This window comes from Thamnophis elegans, chromosome 4, assembly GCF_009769535.1.
Source record: "Thamnophis elegans isolate rThaEle1 chromosome 4, rThaEle1.pri, whole genome shotgun sequence".
NCBI classification, from domain to species: Eukaryota; Metazoa; Chordata; class Lepidosauria; order Squamata; family Colubridae; genus Thamnophis; species Thamnophis elegans.
Window position 1 is genome coordinate 6,515,178 of NC_045544.1, and position 14,973 is coordinate 6,530,150.

General features: G+C 41.2%; 1 protein-coding gene across 1 annotated transcript in view; it reads left to right on the forward strand.

Annotated features, from left to right (window-relative positions):
- PRIM2 (DNA primase subunit 2) overlaps positions 1-14,973 on the forward strand; it is a 112,675-nt gene that overhangs the window by 29,128 nt on the left and 68,574 nt on the right. Inside the window, exons 6-7 of the mRNA XM_032216834.1 lie at positions 3,120-3,215; positions 5,925-6,062. Coding sequence (XP_032072725.1) covers positions 3,120-3,215; positions 5,925-6,062 — 234 coding nt within the window. The remainder of the gene's footprint in view (positions 1-3,119; positions 3,216-5,924; positions 6,063-14,973) is intronic.

Consider the following 14,973-nt stretch of genomic DNA (forward strand, 5'->3'; position numbering starts at 1 on the left):
CAAAAATTGTTCGAACCTACTCTGTGGGTGTGGCCTCCTTTGTGGGAGTGGCTTGCCGCCCATGTGACCGGATGGGAGTGGCTTGCCGCCCATGTGACCGGATATGAAGATGCCGACGACACTTGTCAGAACCACCTTAAATTACCTCACACACAGCACTGGCATGCATAAGAATAGGATGTCAACTTGTTTTTTAAAAGGCATCTTTAGTTTGCGTTAAAACAACTTCAACACACGCAATGTTCTGATTGCACCACAAACGCAGTAGTCATCCTTACCTTTCACAGAGGCCCTGAGTTTTATAAATATGAGCATGAGAGTGTAGAATAATCATATCCAAGGACCAGTGGTGGGTTTCAAAATTTTTTGGAACCTCTTCTGTAGGTGTGGCCTGCTTTCCGGGTCCACTGGTGGAACCTCTTCTAACCGTTTCGGTAGATTTGACGAACCGGTTCTACCGAATAGGTGCGAACTGGTAGGAACCCACCTCTGGCTCAGAGGAATAATAAAGCAAGGAGGATTGAACAATAGGAAGCTTTTAAGTATAAATGCAACAATTTCTGCAGACCTTCTGAGGTTCAGCCAGATACAGTTGGTTCTAAATAAAGCTGAAAACATTGGTGCAGAAGTCTGTAGAATTTGGCTTATTTGAATATTATGCCAAATGTTATACTGCTGTTCTAAAAGTATAGCTTTTGGGGTGAACTGCTCGGCGAATTGCTGTCTGAATAAAATAAATCATTTTGTTTATTTTTATGTTCACAATGGTAACATACAAACCCTGGAAAAATCAGACTAATACGAAGAATAAAATAGCTTTAATAATGCAGGCTCATTTTAGTTTTTCTGTGGAAAGGAACCTCTTTTCCGATGCCCTTCAATATCTTGTACATGTTTTGCGGTATGCATTGTAGTATTAGTGGATTGAAAGGTAGCAATGATATTAATCGCTTTGGAACTCAATAAATTACTTCACTGTAACAAAACTGGAGAATATGAACATTTCATTGCTGAATGCACGGTTAATGTGTGCGTATGTGAATGCCAGTTGTTAGAACTGACATTCTGTTTTCTAATCTGATTCCACTTGGGATTTTCTAAATCATTGCACTTAACCTTTCATCGGATTTGTTGCATGAGCTGAAACAGTGAGAGAACCACCTCTTCAGTAACCAAGCAATTCAGAAATTAGAACATTTTAATTATTTTATTTTATTATAACATCGTGTTCTCCTTTTACAAACTTCTGCTCTTTTGTGCGGATTACACTATTACAAAACATGTACTTCTTACATGTGTTCTTAAGCTTATGTACAGTTGATGGGGTGAATTTTATGGTTTGGATCTTCATTCTGAAGCTTTATACCATTTACTATGTACACCATACTGATATTTGGAGAAGTTGTTAAGAGGTGAATATTTTATGGCTTTAAAATACTGTACATCCAAAGAAATAATGACTGCAACATTTCCACGTATGAAAAAGTCTATACTTAACACTGGTTTTGGGATGCTCAATATTAAGACTGAAATATCATTTTAGATGTTTTGGTCCATATACTGAGCGATGTTACGTTATTTGTTCTGAATATGACCATAATGTTTTGAGTAGAAGGCCTGTTGGAAACGTCATGTTGGAAGCCTTTTCATTACCGCTGAGACCATTATAGGAAATGGTTGCACAAGCCAATGGTAGCAGTGGTTGATGAGATGGAGGGAAGGAAAGGAGAATGCTGTAAAGATTGAGTGACATCCAGGTCATGGGGAGGTGGAAGACACCCAGAGTGACACATTTAATCATTCTGCTTGATCCAAATGATCATTCTGGAGTTCCTTCAGATTTTGTCCCAGCCAAATTGTGGTCAGAGTGAAGATTCAACAGAATTGCTGGGACACAATTGTGTGTGTGTGTGTGTGTCAGTGGTGAGATTCAGCCAGTTCGCACCTATTTGGGAGAACCGGTTGGTAACTTTCTAAGCAGTTTGGAGAACCGGTTGTTGGAAGAAATCTTTTGTTTTTTTCCACTTTACAGGGCTAATCCTGTAAGGAAGGCAGGAAGGAAACATTCTAGTGTTGTTTCTAGCCTCGTCTTTATTGCCCTGCTAACAGAAGATGCCTCTCCGGTTAACCCTGATTACATTGTAAGAGCTAAGGCGAAGCGCCTGTCGAGCTAAGGCAAAACGCCTGTCGACCTGAGTGACCTTGAGTTGGCCACATCCACCCAGTCACATGACCACCGAGCCCCACCTACCCAGATGGTCATTAGGGCAGAGAACCAGTTGTTAAATTATTTGAATCCCACCACTGGTGTGTGTTGTGTGTATACATACAAACACATACATACATACATACATACATACATACATACATACATATGTATGTATTGTGTCACAACTCCTGGTATGCACAAATGCAATACACACACACATATAAATTTTATATATATATGTATGTATTTATATGTATATGTATATGTATATGTATATGTATATGTATATGTATATGTATATGTATATGTATATGTATATGTATATGTATATGTATATGTATATGTATATGTATATGTATATGCTGGTCTTGTTGTATTCGGGTCTTTTCCTGTGTAAGATTGAGATTGTCTTGGCAAAGTTTCGGATATATATATACATATAAACTATGACTTACCACTTTATACTATACACACACACACACACACACACACAGTATAAAGTGGTAAGTCATAGTTTCTACATAAGAAGAGAATTATTATTGGAGCTGTGTTCAACATGAACTCAGGTGTTGAAATGATCTTGGTTCATAAAATAGGATTTGGTTAGTTTATTTGATCTAAATAATTGCCATTCATCGTTCAGCACAACACAAGATGGTGCTGTGCTATTAGTACAACTAAATAAAAGCCTCCGCAAGTGAAAGTGTGTGTACATGAAGCTTGCTGCTACTCAATTATTTTAGTGCTCCTTTTGTGTGCTAGTTTTTATCATTTTCATGCATGTCTTCCTTTTTAACCCTTAATAACTTTTCTAATCATATAATGTTCACACTTCTATAGAGTTAATCCAGAGTTAGTTATTCAGGTGCAGAATTGTCAATGAATATTAAAAATACAACAATTGTTTTAGCTTCCAGAAACTGAAAAGCTGAATATGGCAGACAAGCTGAACAATGCAACTCCTGCAATTGGTATCAATGAACTGAAAAATAACGTCTTCTATAAGGTAAGCGAGCAGATGGCAGCTGTGATGATACGTTGCAATTCTCCATCGTTCCCTTCCTGGTTTTACTGTTTTTCTATTCAAAAGAGCAGTGCTATTATTTCAGACAACAGTTCTTTCTTTTTGTGTAAAATGTGGGTGATTGATTTACAGGTAGTCCTCAAGTTATAACAGCACGTGGGACTGGAATTTCCATGGCTAAGCAAGGATATTGAAAAGTTGAACATCCTTACATCATATTTCTTAGTGATAGCAATCCCTGCAGTCTTTATTGTCAAATTCCGCCAGTCATTAGCCGAGAACCCACTCCACTTGCTTGGATTTTTTGTGGGAATATAACAATTCCAGAGCGATGACACATTTAACTCTGCCCTCTATCCTTTTCTTCTACATAAATGGTCCTAAGCAAAATTCTACCTGTTTCGATCTATATCCTAATACTACAGTGCACTACCAATATCTATGCAAATAAGCGGATGAATATTATTCCAGGGTGAAAGTACAAGGTCGGGCTATTGAAATGTAACTTATGTTTAAGAAAAAGCCGGAGTTTGTCTGAAGAAGCATTTGCTGAAACTTGAACTTACAAGTACTACTTCAGATCTGCTTCACAGAGCTAATTAATATATTCAACAAGGCCATGTGTCCTACTTCAGGAAGCACTCTTGATCGCTCTGAGTTCTAGAAATAATTTAGAAATAATTTTAATATCTGAAAATAACAGAAACACTTCTGCTTATACTTCGGCTCCCGTATATAGATTTACTGATAATGTGCCCTCTTGTTATATGATCCTACCCTCCCAAGACATTATATGTATATATAGATATACTGTATATACTCGAGTATAAGCCTAGTTTTTCAGCCCACTTTTTGGGCTGAAAAAAGCCGCCTCGGCTTATACTCGAGTCAGTGAAAAATTTGCCCGAAATGGAGGAGAAAAAGGGGCGGGGCCATGCCGCTGGGTGACACTCGTGAATGGCCCAGTGCCCCTGTGAGTTTCCCCTCCCTCTGTGTCAGTTTGCCGCGCAGCGCGCACCGCACCATCCCCCCTCCTCACGTTCTAATGTAATGCAGGGCTGTCTTACGATTCCCCTTCCTCCCCCTCCTGCCGCTCTGCAACGATGTCCCACCTCCTCCTTGTTATGGCAAGCAGCCACATAGCGATGTCCCACCTCCTCTGGTACAGTGATCCAATGATAGGAATCACTGTGCCGTGTGTCATAGGAGGCGGGACATCGCTCCCGCGGCTGCACGGGACATCATCATCACAGCGGGACATCAGCATCATGAGGTGAGTGAAGTATTTCATTGAATACACCGCTAGTTTACTGTTTTTCTTTGAAATAAATATTCAAAAACATTATTGGTATCTATTTTTATTTTTGAAATTTACCGGTAGCTGCTGCATTTCCTACCCTAGGCTTATACTCGAGTCAATAACTTTTCCAGTTTTTTGTGGTAAAATTAGGTGCCTCGGCTTATATTCGGGTCGGCCTATACTCGAGTATATACGGTAATGTACATATACATTATATGTATAGAGCCGAGGTGGCGCAGTGGTTAGGGTGCAGTACTGCAGGCCACTTCAGCTGACTGTTATCTGCAGTTCAGCGGTTCTAATCTCACCGGCTCAAGGTTGACTCAGCCTTCCATCCTTCCGAGGTGGGTAAAATGAGGACCCGGATTGTTGTTGGGGGCAATATGCTGACTCTGTAAACCGCTTAGAGAGGGCTGAAAGCCATATGAAGCGGTATATAAGTCTAACTGCTAACTGCTATGTAATCTCCCAACCAGAGTCTCTATTTCTCTCAGGAGAGACTGTCAAAAGTAACGTGTACTAAAACAATGCGGTCCATTTATAGCAGTTAGACTTATATACCGCTTCATAGGGCTTTCAGCCCTCTCTAAGCGGTTTACAGAGTCAGCATGCATGCAATACATTTGCATGTTAATCCACATATTTAGTTTTAAATATATATCTTTTGTGAAATGAAAGCACCTAATCAGCAATTTGCAATCATGTCAATTTACATAGAAATTCACGCAGTTGTACAATACGTACCTTGTGACATCTAGATATTCTTAATTTAGTTTTCCCTAACATAATCAGGGCATATCAGGACTGGTGTGCCTAGAATTCCCAGGTAGCGTGGCTGATAAAGTTAGTTTCGACATATCCAGTGGAAACTAGACTGTGGTTTTCACATCGCATGGTTTGAAATGAAAATTTTCTTTCCTGGATTTTTAAAATTGATTTGTTTTAAATCTCCACATGTTTTGGACTAAAGGATCCATCGCGCATACCCCCAAAAGGCAAACGACATACTGGCTAGCTGATGCTAGGTGATTATCCAACCCTAGGCTGGATAAAAATGATTTATTGTAGTTTTAAATAGAATTTCGTATAATTAATTGAAATGCAATGGTAGTCTATTCTTTTAGAGCCAAGGTGGCGCAGTGGTTAAATGCAGCACTGCAGGCTACTGCTAGATCAGCAGTTCAGCGGTTCAAATCCCACCGGCTCAGGGTTGACTCAGCCTTCCATCCTTCCGAGGTGGGTAAAATGAGGACCCAGATTGTTGGGGGCAATATGCTGACTCTCTGTAAACCGCTTAGAGAGGGCTGAAAGCCCTATGAAGCGGTATATAAGTCTACTGCTATTGCTATTGCTGCTATTTTATAGATCATACTTTTTTTTTTTTTAAACAGGTCCCTTTTTGTGATGCGGTGGATTTAGTTCGCGTAAGAAAAGTTTACTTGCTTGGTGGATATGCTTATGTTCCTCAACAGGATTTTGTTACCATTGTCCTCAACAGTTACAGAACCAAACTCTCGAAAGCTCTGGCGGTATGTATTTTCTTTTTCCTTCCTAATTTGCTATGTACTCTGACTTATTTTCTGTTCACAGGTATCAGCTTTGTATACAGTCAGGAAGAGACTGGTTTTGGTTGGGTGGATTTAGCTTCTAGCATTGAAATATTTCAAGCTTAGAAATTATAGTCATGTGAAAAAGTTTTACTGTATTGTGAGATCCTTAATGCTTTCTGAACTGGTTTTATTTTCTTGCAGGTGTTTTATTATCCAACTAGGTAACATCATCAGTGCTAGAAGAGGGTGGGGTTTGCTCTCTGTTTATAAATTAATGGCTTTCTTCGTCCACATTTGAGAGAGTATTTTTTGGTAGTTCTTTGTCCATAGTTTGATTGATTGTCTGTTGTTAATCCTGTAATAATCTCTGCTTATCTGGGTATCTGCTGGCAAGGAGCAGCTTTGGTCTTTTTGTTTTCTTTTTAGATTTTTGATCGTTTCTTTTGAATGGTAGGTAGATGTTGCTTATTTCTGTGTATCTGTTGATGGCTGATTTGTCTGCCTGCCAGGCTGCTTTAAGCATTTTTGGACTCAGCTGGTCTAGGATGCTCACAGTTTCCCAGTTGAAATTAAGGTTAAGTCTGTCTTTGTCTTGTGCAATTAAGAGATAAGAGCCGAGGTGGCGCAGTGGTTAGGGTGCAGTACTGCAGGCCACTTCAGCTGACTGCTATCTGCAGTTCGGCGGTTCAAATCTCACCGGCTCAAGGTTGACTCAGCCTTCCATCCTTCCGAGGTGGGTGAAATGAGGACCCAGACTGTGGGGGCAATATGCTGACTCTGTAAACCACTTAGAGAGGGCTGAAAGCCCTATGAAGCGGTATATAAGTCTAACTGCTATTGCTATTGCTAAGTGCAGGTAGTCCTCGATTTACAACAGTTCCTCTAGTGACAATTCGAGTTACAATGGCATTGAAAAAAGCGACTTATGACCATTTTTCACACTTATGACCATTGCAGCATCCCCATGGTCATGTGATCAAAATTCAGACACTTAGCAACTGACTCATATTTATGACGGTTACAGTGTCCTGAGGTCATGTGATCCCCTTTTGTGACCTTATGACAAGCAAAGTCAATGAGGAAGTCAAATTCATTTAACAACCGAGCAACTAACTTAAAAACTGTAGGGATTCACTTAACGACTGGGCCAAGACAGGTTGTAAAATAGGGCAAAACTAACTTAACAAATGTCTCGCTTAACAGCAGAAAATTTTGGGGGCTCAATTGTGGTAATAAGTTGAGGACTGTATTGTTCATAACTTCTGACAACGAATTGGTGTTCTTTCCTATTGGTTCTACTGTATGTACGAACCATTCTGTAGATAGAGCAATTGGTTTAGGATGATCTGTGTCCAGTTGCAATTTTTAATACAGGGCCATGTTGTACAGTACAAAATGCATTGCTTTCATTCAGGTAAGAGTGAGGGCGTGGAGGAGAGGAGAACATGGAAAAAGCCATTGGTAATGGAGTAGAAATGGGAAATGAAGGTGCTGGGGAGATGACGGTTAATGGGATGGACTGGACTGGGAGCTGCTGAGGGAAGAAAGGGCAACAACACACTGGTTTTGCTTTTTTATTTATTTATTTATTTATTTATTTATTTATTATTTATTTATTTATTTATTTATTTATTTATTTATTTATTTATTGAATCGATTTATAGGCCGCCCAATCCCGGAGGACTCCGGGCGGCTTACATCGAAGAAAGAGGAATAATAAAAATGACAATAAAAACATGTTAAAAACAACACACATACATTCGTTACGATCGGGGCTGGACCTCAACAATGAGGTCAACAGCCCCAGACCTGCCGGAATAGCCAGGTTTTCACAGCTTTTCTGAAGGCCATGAGAGTGGGCAAGGTCCGGATTTCTGGGGGTAGCTCGTTCCAAAGGGTCGGAGCAGCCACAGAGAAGGCTCTCCTCCGGGGAGCCGCCAGCCGACATTGTCTGGCTGACGGCATCTGAAGGAGGCCCACCCTGTGGGATCTCACCGGCTGTTGGGAGGAATGTGGCAGTAGGCAGTCTCGGAGGTATGTTGGCCCTAAGCCATGTAGGGCTTTAAAGGTAATAACCAACACCTTGAATTGCGTCTGGAGACCAATAGGTAGCCAGTGCAGCTCGCGGAGGATCGGTGTGACGTGGGTGTACCTAGGTACACCCAATATCGCTCGCGCGGCTGCATTCTGGACTAGTTGCAGTCTCCGAACACTTTTCAAGGGTAGCCCTCACTGTCCAGATTTTATTTCATCCAAATCCTGGGACATTCAAAGCATTCCAGGTCTCAGTTGTTGCAAACCAATGGAAGAGCCTCAGCAGCAAAACACTGATTGACAAGAACTTCTAGAACAAAATGATTTGTTCCAAGTTGAGGACAAAACATTTTTTTCATTTTTGTGCACACTTACAATAAGCTCCTTATTCTTATTATACGCCATTATACTTCCATTTTACTGCACATATTATACTTATTTATTATACTTATTATACTTCCATTTTATTGCACACTGTATAATTATAGCAATAGCAATAGCAATAGCAGTTAGACTTATCTACCGCTTCATAGGGCTTTCAGCCCTCTCTAAGTGGTTTACAGAGTCAGCATATCGCCCCCACAGTCTGGGTCCCCATTTCACCCACCTCGGAAGGATGGAAGGCTGAGTCAACCTTGAGCCGGTGAGATTAGAACCGCTGAACTGCAGATAACAGTCAGCTGAAGTGGCCTGCAGTACTGCACCCTAACCACTGCGCCACCTCGCCTCTTATATATAACTAGCTGGATACCCGTGGTCCTTAATGAAACTACGTGATCGGGCAATGCAGGACAAATACAATTCACTCCGTTGGCTCAGTGGTGGTCGGTGATTGAAACACATAAGGGAATATTGCTCCTGCCACCTTGAGTCCGGAAGCAGTTCCATAGGTGGAAGACGTAGACAGATTGGTGAGGTACTGACATTTAGTACTGAGTGAAGGAGTGGAACGTCTGCCAGTTTGAACTGAGGTAACAGAATGTGAGGCAACTGGTAGTTGGAACAGAGTTCTTTTGAGGTGGGGAGGGGGAGTAGAACTCCTTAGCATCAGAGTGTGTTAATTACTGTATAAGAAATACTAATGATCTGATAGTCATTTTGGAAAATCCTTTCTTAGTGAGTATCTAGAAGCCAAGAGAGACATACGTGCCAAATTTCAAGTTTGTAGGCTTTACGGTTCTGGAGATTTTGTGATGAGTGAATGGTATTAGGCTTTTATATATATAGAATTATAAGAGCTCTTCTGTGAATGGTAGCCTTAATATTCACGGTCATTTTTTAATGATAACTTTTAATGCCAACTGGTTCACTTTTGTTCCAGCCAGCTTTGTAAAACTTTGAAATGAAACTATTAAAAAACAGTGGTGGTATCTTGAACCTGAAGTATTATTATTAAGCACCCTATTATTCTTGCTGATGGAATAAATCTTTGTCATTGGGAAATGATCTCTCCTTTCTAAACTCTTAATTAACATCTTCATACTGTAATAAGCTTTAGGTGGCCAGAATTATGGAAGGTGGGAGCAAGTTCGTTAAATTTGTATTATTAATGAGATGAGGGAATGATGTGAATAGGGGCGCTCATCATGCACAATCCTACACACACTTGTCAGTTAAATGCCAGGCAGTATCAGGTTGCATCAGTCATAGGCTTATGGCATATATTCAGGAGATTCCTGTAACGCGCTCTACATGGGGCTGCCCTTGAAGAGTGTTCGAAGACTTCAGTTAGTCCAGAACGCAGCCGCGTGAGCGATTGTGGGTGCACCCAGGTACACCCACGTCACACCTATCCTCCGCGAGCTGCACTGGCTACCCATTAGTCTCCGGACCCGCTTCAAGGTGCTGGTCGTTACCTATAAAGCCCTACATGGCATCGGACCTGGGTACCTGAGAGACCGCCTCCTGCCGATTACCTCCCATTAGATCTCACAGGTTAGGTCTCCTCCGGATTCCATCTGCCAGCCATTGTCGGCTGGCGACCCCCCGGGGGAGAGCCTTCTCTGTTGCAGCTCCAGCCCTCTGGAATGAGCTCCCTGTGGAGATCCGGACCCTTACTACCCTCCCGGCCTTCCGCAAAGCCACCAAGTCCTGGCTGCTCCAGCAGGCCGGGGGGCTTGTGAAACATCCAGCCCCACGGAAACTGTGAATGTTGCGTATTTTAAAGTGTTGTTTTTGTCTATTTAAACCCCCTTCCCTTGTTTATTGTGAGCCGCCCGGAGTCCTTCGGGAGTGGGCGGCATACAAGACAAATAAACTAAACTAAACTAAACTAAGATTCCACCAGAGTTTCATTTTCTGAATGGGACAAAGCTGTGCTCTTTTAAAACTAGAGGCAGAAGGAGGTATGGAGCAAGAGGTTTTTGTTCCGAGTTAAGGAAAAAAGTGGAGAGTATCTTCAGCCCAATTGCTCTGATAAGCAGCTGAGATTACTGTATACCCCAAAGCAGTGAAAGGTCCATGGCCAACCCCCCCCAGCCCCCCCCCCCACAACTTTGTTATAGTATTATATTGAAGTAACTTCTAAGGAAGAGATAACTGCTCTAGTTAGAGATTGTGTTCTTGTGATATCTTTTGTCTTTATACTTTAGAAGCCTTATTCTCTCTTATTCTTTCGTCTCTGTACAAGTAGGGCATTATGTGTAATTTTAGATTGAGTTCAAGGTTTATTTTTTTCTGCTTTTTAATTTCTTGGGAGCTGATATTTAAGATGAAAGCCATCGTTCTCCCATGGTCATTAATTATAGTGGATGAACAGTGTCTTCTGATCTACCGGGAACGTTGTATTGATTTTTTGTAAATTGGGCTTTCTATATTATATTTCTTCAGTTCCTTTAAAAAAAAAAAAAGAAAGTTTGATTTTTACCTCTTGCTGAATTTATTTGTCCCCTACCCCTAAAACCCCTAGTTACATTCTAGGCAACAAGTCCAGGAGATTTTCTAGAAAATGGGTGGTACAATGGTCCAGGGGTCTCCAACCTTGATAACTTTATGATTTGTGGACTTCAACTCCCAGAATTCCTCAGCCAGCACATGCTGGCTGAGGAATTCTGGGAGTTGAACTGCACAAGTCATAAAGTTGCCAAGGTTGGAGACCCCTGCGGACAGAGAATTACCAAGATGCCTCACTAGGATATAAGAGAGTCCAGGATGTGTAGATAGATCTATACAACTAGAGATAGATTCCAGAGATAGATCTAGGATCTGTACAGGACTTCTGGGAGAGGAAGTACCATTCCTTTGGTGAGAATTATTATTTTATCTTGTCTTTATTTGTTAGTTGAAGGCAGCATACGTAATGCTCCCTATTTTCCGCACAACAACAACCCTGGGAAGTGGGTTGGGTTGTGAGAGAGTAAGTGTTCCAAAGTCACACAAAACCAGGACCATGATCCGACAAATGCGCGCACGACAAAAGCGCGCCGACAAAACCGTGACGTCATCAACGCACCGACAACAGCGTGCCGACAGAAGCGCGATTTAAGTTAAGGTAAGGGTTAGGGTCAGGGTCAGAGTTAGGTTTAGGGTTAGGGTTAGGTTTAGAGCGCGCTTCTGTCGGCGCGCTGTTGTCGGCGTGCTTCAGCGCTCATTTGTCGGCGCGGTTTAGAACTCACGGTTTTGTCATCGCGGTTTAGTCGGGCGCGGTTTTGTCGTTCGCCCTTTTGTCGGTGAACCAACCACGACTAGTAGAACTCATTGTGTTCTGATTTCTAGACCAGCACCTTAACCACTATACCAAATTGGCTCGGATTCAAAAGGGGTTATGATTTTAATTAACAGATCTTCTAAGCTGTTTATTTAAAAAACGTAGAAAAGGCTGCATTTTTAACCCTTGTCAAAGTACATAACTTTTCTGGATCCATCTCATATTCCTGAGAAAAAGTATGCACTTTCCTCTAACATCTGTATATTAAGTCTGTTACATTACATGTCTCAATTTAATTTAGTGCTATTTAGTCTTTAATCCACTCCAGGGGGAATATACTTCCTTTTTCTTTGCACGTAGGAATTCTTTTTAGATTATTTCCTGATGCCATTTGATATTCTAAAATTAAAATACGTCATATGAATGCCAATACAATTCATGCTTCTGTGAAGCTTATTGCTTTATGTGAGTCAAATCTGAATACAGTCAAAAACCACTTAAAGACTGGATGTTTGCTAAATGATAAGGATTTTATTAAACATATGGAACCAGAAATGGCAGGTTCCCCCCCCCCCCTTTGCCCACTACCACCACAAAGCAGAAATTTAATTATGCCATCTCTGATAACACCCAATTATAACATGCATATGTATAGAAATCACTGTTAGCTAAAGTTAATTTTTTTAGGGAGGCTTTGTCTCTTAACTGATAACAGATTTTTGGTGCCTGTTAGGTATGAATTTTACAAGCTGCATATTTTCTCACTAAGGTGATTCTCGGAAAAGGGAAAGAAATCAAATAAGACCCTGATTTCCACACTTCAATATATTAAACAATGTAATATTGCGTTATTTATTCAGGAAACAAATGACATTTTGTATGGGATTCCAAATTTATTAATTAAGGTTTTTGTTTTTAATGTTATTCTAAGTTGTATAATGCTAAAATAAATTAGACTTGACGTCATTGAATCATAGAAATAATCTAGAATTACAAGTACAAGAATTCGGACCTTATGCTATGTTCTAATTTCTTAGCTTATCTCTGGAAAAGGAAAAAGATCATGTCATGGAGACTGGCTGAGCCAGAGGGAGGGGGTCAAGTGGGGAATTAGTCTGGAATCGTTATGTAGGCACGAGAAGACAAAGTTCAACTCCCCCTGCCCTTGAATGCCATTGAACCTTATTTAGGCTGGGCCAAGTGCAAATTGCCAATCTGGGAAGATTCCTGTGAAATAGGCATGAGCAAAAAATCCCCCCCCCTTTCAGCCCATTTAGTCGGCTTTCATATATTTGTTTTATAATTTTATCCTCATTTCTTCTGGCAATATGAACAAATCACCTCAATGTAATTCTTTCATATTGGCCACTTGCTTTTCTATTCAATCCACATTTATTTGTTAATTCCTGACTCTTTCCCACCTTGTTTTAACATACATGCTACTTAAGAAGCTCCTTCCTACTGCATTCAACTTATTACAAGGAGTCCTTGAATTATGACCATTTAACACTGCCCCCGTTTATCATGACAGGGCTGTAAGAATAGGTGAGGTTGTGGCATACACCAAATGGTATTTGTTTGTAAATTACAAAAATTGACCTAACGATATGGCTTAGAAAAGATCTTTTTTAAAACATTAAAATAAATTTCCATAGGAAACTGTTCTGACCCCCTTCTCCATCCAGTAACAAATGCCGAGACAAGCTTAACTGGAATTTCACAGCACTTTATTAGCAAGAAACCAAAACCTCGGTGGCTGAAAGCCAAGCATAACAAACAGATAAGAACCTTGGCAGCAACTCAGACTTCGACAGATAACAGCTTCTCCAGCGTTAGGAATGACGTTGAATCCTGCAAAACTAGGCTCCTCCCAGTCTCTTTTTAAATACAATCTTGAGAGGAGCCTAAATACAATCACCTGGGTCCAATTATCTTTGGTAACTGCGTAGCTGCTCTTTACGTCGATCTGCCCGGCGTTGCCGGGCATCCAGGAACAACTCCCTTGTCTCCTCCCCACTGCTCCAATGCATGACTTCAGGATCACACTCCCTTGTCTCCTCCCCACTGGTCCAAGGCTCAGGTGCCTCCTGGTGGCCAACCAGCCTCTCTGCGCCCTGCTCGGAATCGGAACCCTGTCCAGGGTCCTCCACATCCTCCAGAGTTGACTCATAGGGCCTCTCGCCGTCGGAGTCTGGTGGCAGCTCCAACGGCTCCTGCTGGGCCATAACAGGAAACAATAGGAAATCCTTCACCAAAAAATACATTACATTATTTTAGATAATTTAGATCAAGGATGTCAAACCTGATCGCGTCACGTAACCTATCGTTGTGTATCACAACATTTTTTGCCTTTGCGGAGCCAGGTGGGCGTTGCTTGCCTGTGACGCATCCAGCCTGCAGGCCGCCAGTTTGACAGGCCTGATTTAAATTATTAGCATCTGTAATGAAAAAAAACAAACAAAAAACTCCAGCCCTGTTTGTCGACCATAACAGAAAAAACAGAGGTCTTTTCAGTTTCTTAATATAAACCTTCTGGGTCACTGCAGAATATTCTCTGGATAACCAAAGAGAATATTCAATGAATGTTCTGAATTTTATTTTCAGTTAGTACATCATCTCAGTGCAGCTTCCTGATTGTTCTGATTTTTTTAAAAAAATGCCCCTGGCTAGTTTCATACAGGCTCTGCTTTTTTTTGGTACAGTTTGCCTGCCAAGTGTAAGAGCATGTATATCGTTCTTACTGATATTTTTCCTTGCAGATTGGAGTGGCTTTGTCTGCAAGCAGAAATGAGGGGGGGGGGGGGAACTACCGATTCTTGATTGCATAAATAACATTAACAGTAGAAGAAAAGCTGAGATCAAGCTTAGGATGGACATACCCAGTAAAACCAAACAAAGCAAGAGTTTAAGAAGAGGTATATTACTTTTGCAAAATTAGTCACACCTATGGGTACACTTCCTGTTCTGACCCCCTCCTCCACCCAGTAACGAAAGCCGAGACAAGCTTAACTAGAATGTACTTTAATAGCAAGACCAAAATCTCGGTGGCTGAAAGCCAAGCAAACAAACAGATAAGGACCTTGGCAGCAACTCAGACAAACCTTGGCAGCAACTCAGACAAACCTTGGCAGCAATCCAACCTGCCAAGTTAGTTACAACAGTTCTCTTTAGTCAATGCGTTGACTTCTGCAAGAGGGGCGTGTGCACAAG